Below are 8,441 nucleotides of genomic sequence, written 5' to 3' on the forward strand. Positions count from 1 at the left end.
ACACAGCCCATCACCTTTCTGGCCCTCTCTCCTCCTCTTCAAGCTGGTTCACTCTATACCAAGGGCCTCCTGGCTATTCCCAGAGGACATCAAGGAAGATCTCACTTCTTTGCCAGTAACTCTCCTTAAAGATCTACACGACTCAGGCGGTGCCTGTGGCTCAAAGGAGTAAGGCACCAGCCCCATATGCTAGAGGTGGCAGGTTCAAACCCAGTCCTGGCCAAAAACTGCCAAAAAAAAAAAAAAAAAAAATCTACACAGCAGGTCTTTGCTCAAATTTCACCATCTCAGTTGAGGGCCTCCTTCATTATTCTCTTGAAAGTCACAACCCACCTCCCAGTCTAACACTCCTTTTCAGTCTTCTCTGATCTACTTTGTCCATACCACACATCACCATTCAGCATACTATATATTGGTTTATCATTTGTAAAGATCCAAGATGGCAAGACTTTTGTCTGTTCTGATCACTGTCAGGTCTTGGGCACACACGAAGTGCTTAGCACATTTCCACTGAACAGATGGACTGGGGTTGCCTGTGGACACCCATGGGGTGGGCATGGCAATGCACCACCAGTAGAGCTCCATACTCCAAGTGGTCAAGCCCAGCACCATGTTCCTACCTAGCACTGAGACAACTCTAACCCCTCTGCCATATAAAAACCAGCTATGAAGCCTGAAGGCCCAGCCAGAACTCCCCAGGGGGCAAACAGGGAGACTAGGAGCACATTACTGCTGCTGTTTTAAAGTCAACAGAATAGGTGCCTTCACAAGCCAAGTTGAAGAGAAACTCAGCATCCAACAGGCCCCTTTCCAGCAGCCATGGCCCATGATGCCATAAACATGGTGTTCACCCACAAAGGGCAATGGTCTCTCTCTTCAGAGGTATGGTAAGAGACCTGGCTGAGGGAGCGCCAAGCTATGGTGCAAACGCCATTCCTATGGGCCCAAGTTCTGGGGAGAGCTCCAAAGAACACATTGCTGTTTTTCCCCAATATAGCTTTCCAACAGGTAAGCTGAGGACTTCCTGAGTTTGTAAATCCTCAGGATTCTCTCACTGGTTTCCAAAACAGAAAGGGAACCCTTTGTAAAGGTCTTCCCCACAGTGCCTATAATTAAGGGTTCTCTAGCAGGGTAGCTAGAAATCATTTCCCCTCGTTGTCACTGTCAGGTCCCAGGCTAATCTCTAATATGATTTTTCATGTGCCGAGCCAAGTTTGAAGACCACCTGAAGGTCTTCCCACACTTGGTGCATTTGAAGGGCCTCTCTCGAGTATGAAATCTCTTGTGGCTAATAAGTTGTGAACTCTTGCTAAAACCTTTTCCACAAATGCTACATTTGTGGCCCTTTTTCTCAGTGGGTATGTCCTGGAGTTCAGTGAGCCTGAAGCTCTGGTCACAAACTTCTTCACAATCTTCAAAGGGCTTCTCTTCACTTGGTTTTACTTCCTGTAAACTCAACTCTGTGTCCTGACAAGACAACCCCGGGAGGCTGCCTTCAGACTTTGCCACTCTGGTATGTTTTCTCTCGTGATTAGAAAGGGTTTGTCTCCCAATGAAGTCTTTCCCACACCACTGACATTTAAAAGGTCTCTCTTTAGTGTGGATTCGCTGATGATTAACCAGGCGATAATTTCTATCATAAGATTTTCCACATAGATTACATTTATAGCGCTTTTCTCCACTGTGTATTCCTTTATGATCTAAAAGAGATCTTTTACGTGTAAAGGTTTTCCCACATTCTTGACACCAAAAAGGTTTCTCAGAATTGAGGATTTTTGGCTCCAGATTTGGAGTCTTTTCACTTTCATGACACACATACTGTTTTTGAAAAGAGTGAAGCCTCTGGTGTCGATAGAGATTGGAACTCCACCTGAAGGCTTTCCCACACTCCCTACACTTATACGGCTTCTCTCCAGTGTGGACTCTCTGATGGAGGAGGAGGAATGAGGGATTACGGAAAGCTCGGTCACACTGGCCACATTTGTAGGGCTCCTCTCTCGTGTGACTGATCTGAGGAACTGGGAACGCTCTGTCCTGATTACGAGATGGCTCACTCTCAGGTTTTCTTTTCAGGGCATGTCTCTTCTTATGAACAATGAAGGCTGACCTATAGGTAAACTCTTTCCCACATTCACCACACTGGTATGGCTTCTCACCTGTGTGAATTCTCTGATGATCATGGAGAGTTTTCTTTCGAGTAAAAGTTTTGCCACACTCCTGACACAAAAATGTTTGGTCCACAGTGGGGGCACCCTGGGGTTGCCTTAAGTCTTCTTGACATTTTTCTTGCTTGTGGAACTTTTCCTCCTGGTGTAACCTCATATGACGAGTAAAATTTGACCGCCACCTAAAGGTTTTCCTACATTTGGTACATTTATAGGGTTTCTCCTGGGTGTGAATCCTCTGATGTTCAAGAACATATGATTTACAGTGGAAGGATTTCCTACATTGGCTACAATCAAAGAGCTTCTCCCCACTCTGGTCTCTCAAATGATCAAACCTTAAGCTGTAGGTGAGCATTTCCCCATACTGATTTGATTCAAGAAATTGCTGCTTCGCATGGGTTTCTTGGTGTAGACGGTAGGATGACATACGTCGGAAAGCTTTCTCACACAGACTACACTTATAAGGTTTCACTCCAGTGTGAATTTTCTCATGTCGTGCACAGTTGGAGCTCCACCTGAAGGCTTTCCCACACACCCTGCATTTATACGCTTTCTCTTGAGTGTGAAGTCTCCGGTGACATGCAAGATGGGAACTACGACTGAAAATCCTCCCACAGTCATTGCACTTATATGATTTCCCCATTGTGAGAAGATTCTGACCATGCAGGTGACGAGAGCTTCGGCTTAAGTCTTTTTCACACACGTCCTTTGTATTCCCTTTCAGTCCAGTATGAATTATTTGATGTAGATTAAAGCCCCCCAAAATGTATCTAAGCCCCTTTCCATATTTAATGTAGTCAAAGTGGTGTGAACTCATTCTGAAGTGTCTGCCACAGCCATGCTTAAGTGAGCGCTTTCTTTCAGAAACTTTCAAGTATGTAACATGTTTTAAGTCAAGGCTATTATTTCTTCCTGATATCTCAGAATCTTTTCCTGTCCCATGACTGAAGTTGGTCTCTTCTTTCTTAACTCTCACTTGTATGGCATTTGCACAGTTATCTTTTAACCTGCTCTTTGGTTCAAAAGATTCTCTAAGTCCTGTTCCCTCAGAAACACTTGGTGCAGGACATCCAGATGGCACAGCTAAGGTTTCTGCTTCTTCCAAAACTTCTGGATCTAGGAAGAACTTGTTTGTTTTAATCTGGAGCTTACCTGATAAAAGATAAAACAGAAGAGAATGTACTCTTTTCCCTTACTTGGACAGGAAAAAGCACCAAGGGGCAGTGAAATGCCTGAGTGGTGAGGCTTCTGCCTGACTTCCAATACCTTCACAAAATAGTCAAGCATAAAGCAAAGCATAGATAGTATCCCAGATAACAGGGAGAAGGGGAGGAGAAGAAAGATGGGCACAGGAGCAAGAGATATGCAGACATCACCTCCAGGAGGAAAACAAACAGGTTGAAAAGAGATTATCAGCTAGGCACAGCAGCACTATAGAAATGTACCCAAGAACCAAGGCATGGGGCTCCAAGGAGGGCCTGGCTGGGAGGACTAAAGAGCAGCCTATCACAGAAGAAAGGACCAAAGAGAGACAAGAGAGTGATGAGGGTTCTTAAGAGCAGGATGGGGTGGGCATAGGGACTGCAGCAGGTATGTAGGCACAAGGCCAAGGAGAAGCATCAATGACACAAAGAGATAAGAATAGCAAAGCCCTCTAGCAAGCAGTAACTATGGAGAGGGCTACTGGGGAAAGGTGGAAGGAACAGGTCTAGAAACAAATGGCCCCTCAAAGGCCACTCACAGGCCCAGCACCCCTTACAACACTATTAAAGATTTTCCTTCTAGATCCTTTTGTAGTTTGTAAGTGTGATGACTGAGTTCTGTCATCAGAATATTACTTGTCTGAATTGAATCAAACCAAAAAGATTTTCTAGCAAGGCGCCTGTAACATAGTGGTTCCGGCACCAGTCACATGCACCAAGGCTGGCGGGTTCGAACCCAGCCCAGGCCAGATAAACAATGACAACTGCAACAAAAAAATAGTCTGGCATTGTAGCAGGTGCCTGTAGTCCCAGCTACTTGGGAGGCTGAGGCAAGAGAATCACTTGAGCCCAAGAGTTGGAGGTTGCTGTGAGCTGTGATGCCATAGCACTCCACTGAAGGCAACATAATGAGACTCTGTCTCAAAAAAAAAAATCTTCTAGCAAACAATGAAGTCCCTAGAGTGCCATGGCAGCATAGCTCGTAAGAACCTCAAACTGTTGGGCTCAAGTGATTCTCTTGCCTCAGCCTCCCAAGTAGCTGAGACTACAGGCGCCTGCCACAATGTGCAGCTATTTTTTGGATTTGAATCCACCTGCTCTGGTGTATGTGGCTGGCACCCTAGCCACTGAGCTACAGGCGCCAAGCCCTTTTTTTTTTTTTTTTTTTTGAGACAGAGTCTCTCATTGTTACCCTTGGTAAAGTGTTGTGGTGTCATAGCTCACAGCAGCTTCAAACTCGTGGGCTCAAGGGATCATCTCACCTCAACCTCCAGAGTAGCTGGGACTATAAGCGCCCACCACACCACACCCCCCAGCTATTTTTTAGAGATGGGGTCTCATTCTTGCTTAGGCTGGTCTCAAACTCCTGAGCTCAAACAATCCGCCCACCTTGGCCTCCCAGAGTGCTGAGATGAAAGGCATGAGCCACCATGCCTGGCCTCATATACTCAAGGAAGAGAAGAGATGCAGCAGGTCCTGGTAGCTTCTCTGAAACTCACCGGTAGCGGCAGCACCTGGATTCTCCTTAGGATGAGCTGATTGGACATTCAGACCCCATGGCTCCCTTGCTTCCAACCAGGAGATCAGAGCAGGTTTGGTGAATGGCCCCACTGTAGAAAAGGGAATGGAATGAGAGGGTAGATGGATCACTCAGAATTACTTGAGGACCCTCTCAGCCTGAAGTCTTAGTAGGGAGGTGGGAAAGGCCAGGAAGGCAGGCAAAAGAAGCTATGATAGGAGGCCCAACTGTTTCTGATAGCCCTGAGCAGATAGAACAGACATCTTCAAACTACGGCCCACAGGCCACATGCGGCCTGCCAAGGACATTTATCCGGCATGCTAGGTATTTTTACCACCACTGCCTGTCCTGCTTAGCAGCCGACTCATCCTGGGGCCCGCAGTCCAGCCCTCCAATGGTCTGAGGGACAGTGAACTGGCCCTCTGTTTAAAAAGTTTGAGGACCCCTGAGATAAAGATAAAGACTGAGAGAAGCTGTAGGCAAAAGGATTACGAGAATTCTCCAGAGGGGAGAGCAATACAGCTACTCAACTGTTTAAATCAAGCAACATTATTTGGATGCCTAAATGGGAATAGCAACTTGAAACATAATTACATTTAATCTTTACAATAACCTAGAATAGCAGGTACTATTATCCCCATTTTTTTTAAGAGACAGGGTCTTACTCTATAACCTAGGCTAGAGTACAGTGATACACTGCAGCCTCAAACTCCTGGGCTTAAGCAATCCTCCCACCTCAGCCTCTCAAGTAGCTGAGACTACAAGTGTATACCACCATGCCTAGGTAATTTTTCTATTTTTTTTGTAAAGACAGGATCTCACCATGTTGCCTAGGCTGGTCTCAAACTAAGCCTCAAGTAGGCCCCCTGGCTTGACCTCCCAAAGTGCTTACAGGCACGTGCCACTGCACCCAGCCTATTATCCCTATTTTTTTAAAAGAGGATATCAAGATGCTAGATTAAGTGACCTAGTCAGAAGTTACAGAGCCAAGATCTAAACTGAGGTCATGTCCCTTTCTATGCACCACTATAAAAACCAAGAAGGCAGAAATAAGGTGGACAGAAATATGTGGATACCAATACTTACCCAAAAAAGCCATGTTCTTATAATTCTCCAGCATCACATTCCTGTACAGGTTCCTCTGAGCCGAGTTTAGCCATCCCCACTCATCCTGGGAGAAGGTCACCTCCACATCCTTGAAAGTCATAGCCTCCTGAAAAAATACTGTGCCCTAGAGCTGGTTCACAGCTCCCAGCTTTCAGAAGGGGGCAGAGGAATGGGCTGGCTCTGAGAGAGTAAAAGATGGATCTGGCAAAGGTGAAAGAGAAGACCATCACCCAGCAGAAGAACTCTGGGCCCAAGGGAGATAATCTGGTCTCTGGGACTTGGGTCTCCAGATGTGAGGTCACTAGATAGAGAAACCCAGGATGAGGGGAGCGGCCCTACTCCACCAGGCAGTAATATCAGGACATCAGGAAGAACTGAAGGCCCTGTGGCTCACCTGGGGCTGGGCTGTCAAAGACCAGGTTGCCATTACCTGGTCCCCTGAGCACCCCTCTCTCTGGGAAGGGGCAGACACCTGGGCAGCAGGAGGATCTGAAGGAGAAGAAAAAGCCATGAGAGAGCTCCCCAGCTCTGGATGCCCCACTGAGAAACCCATTCTTCCCCCCCAAAACACAGGACTCCTGGATCTATGAGCAGGTACAGACTGTTGTTAAATACCCATCTCACAGGTCCTTCATGTCTTCTGAGGTGCACAGGAGTACAGTGAGGGGAGGAGCCAGCCAGATACGGGTCACAGAAGGGTTAGAAAGGACACAGATCTAAGGGCCAGGACAGAAAGATTCTCACGAGAGGACAGATTGGTGAAATTCAAGAGGTATGCATGAAACTGAAGTCTCAGAGCCGGGCAGTGAATACCGGATTGCCCAGGCAGGAAGTCACGTGCTCCTATTTCACAAGGAGACTCCACATGGTCCCCCAGAGCAGAGCCGCTCCTGAGAGGTGAAGCAGGTGGCCATATCTGTGCAGATCGCAGGGCTCCTGTACCCATCCAGTGCACATCTGGGCTCTGGGCAGAGCCTGGGTCCTGACAAGAAGAAAACGTAAGAGGATTCCATGAGAATCAGAAAGATCAGAGAAAAGGCCACATGGCAGGTCTCTAAAGGGCAAGGGCCAAAGGAGGGGAGAGCTGGGTCCCTTATTACCTCTAGAAAGAAGGACAAGCAGCAAGGCCAGGGAAGCCCCTCCCCCCCTCAGTTCCCCTAGGCTCTAATGAGAGACCAATGAAAGGAAGCACTTGGTAAGTCAGTAACAGCACTATTGTCAGTCCTCAGAAGCCATAGTGACATCTCCCCATTACCTACCCCAGGCCTGAAACTTGGAAATGAGAAGGAATTAGTTCTTGAGACTTAAACTGATAATGGTCAATAGCAGAGACGGTCGAGTAATATCTACTGTCAAGTAATATCAACAGCTCTAGGCGGTGATATGCACAGAGAACTCAAGAGGTAGGCTAGCTCCCAGACTGCAAACTTAACTTTAACAGCAACACCTCCAGAGAGGCAGTGCTATCATATTTAAGAAAGTCAGCCATGGAACCACAGAAGAAAAAGGCTCCAGGGTAAAAAATGGTTTAATGGTTTAATGTACCCATCAAACCAAAGACCAGGAAAGAGGGAGACTTCACCCTGGGCCTTCAAATAGCTCTGGTCTGTAAAGTAAGTTTGTCCTTGATGTACAGGTAAGTTAGAAGCTAGAGCCGATGGTCTGAGTTTTTCTGCTCCTGTGGCCAAGACATTCTCTATACTGACATGGAGAAATCTGAGCCTGAGGCCAGCCTGAACCCAAAACAAAGACACAGACCACAGATGACCAACTGACCGCCATGGTAATCTACCTCCTACTCCTTGTAAATCCTACAGGAAGAATGAAGGAATAAAAGAACATAAGCACAGCCAAAAAAGTTGAGGACAAACTTTCTTAGGCCTTGGTTTTTCACAGTGGTAATTTTGTTAAACTACAGAATAATCCTATGACTTTGTGTGCATCTTCAACATTTCTGTTCCTTTTCAGAATCTGGAGGCTTTCTTCCAGCCCCATTGTCTTCTAATTTCTAAGTAGCTTTCAAACAGTTGGGTCCTTTATGCTCATCTGGCAATGTTTTTCATGGATGTTTTCAAACCTTACTTCTAGCTCTAAATGAGCTTACTATAACAAAACCACAATTTTACCATCTATCTTAAATTATTATTAGGTCCTTCTGAACATTTTATTGTTTTAGCAAAAATGACAAATCCTTTTTTGAAGTATTAAAATAGTACCTAGGCTTAGCACCTGTGGCTCAAGTGGTTAAGGCGCTAGACACATACACCTAAGGTGGCAGGTTCGAATCCAGCCCGAGCCCACCAAACAACAATGATGGCTGCAACCAAAAAAAATAGCCAGGCATTGTGGTGGGAGCCTGTGGTCCCAGCTACTTGGGAGGCTGAGGCAGGAGACTCGCTTGAGCCCAGGAGTTGGAGGTTGCTGTGAGCGTGCCCATCTCACAGGTCC

The 8,441-nt window shown here is 46.4% G+C and overlaps 1 protein-coding gene across 1 annotated transcript in view; it reads right to left on the minus strand.

Moving 5' to 3' along the window:
* Positions 1-230: 230 nt before the first annotated feature.
* The window catches only part of ZNF445 (zinc finger protein 445), a 17,843-nt gene continuing 9,632 nt past the window's right edge, over positions 231-8,441 (minus strand). The window contains exons 3-7 of the mRNA XM_012808030.2: positions 6,807-6,975; positions 6,388-6,482; positions 5,973-6,099; positions 4,867-4,977; positions 231-3,317 (exon numbers count right to left, since the gene is read on the minus strand). Of these exons, the coding sequence (XP_012663484.1) occupies positions 1,177-3,317; positions 4,867-4,977; positions 5,973-6,099; positions 6,388-6,482; positions 6,807-6,975 (2,643 nt within the window). The 3' untranslated portion in view covers positions 231-1,176. The remainder of the gene's footprint in view (positions 3,318-4,866; positions 4,978-5,972; positions 6,100-6,387; positions 6,483-6,806; positions 6,976-8,441) is intronic.

This window comes from Otolemur garnettii, unplaced genomic scaffold, assembly GCF_000181295.1.
Source record: "Otolemur garnettii isolate 467f Iridium unplaced genomic scaffold, OtoGar3 scaffold00082, whole genome shotgun sequence".
Taxonomy (NCBI): Eukaryota; Metazoa; Chordata; class Mammalia; order Primates; family Galagidae; genus Otolemur; species Otolemur garnettii.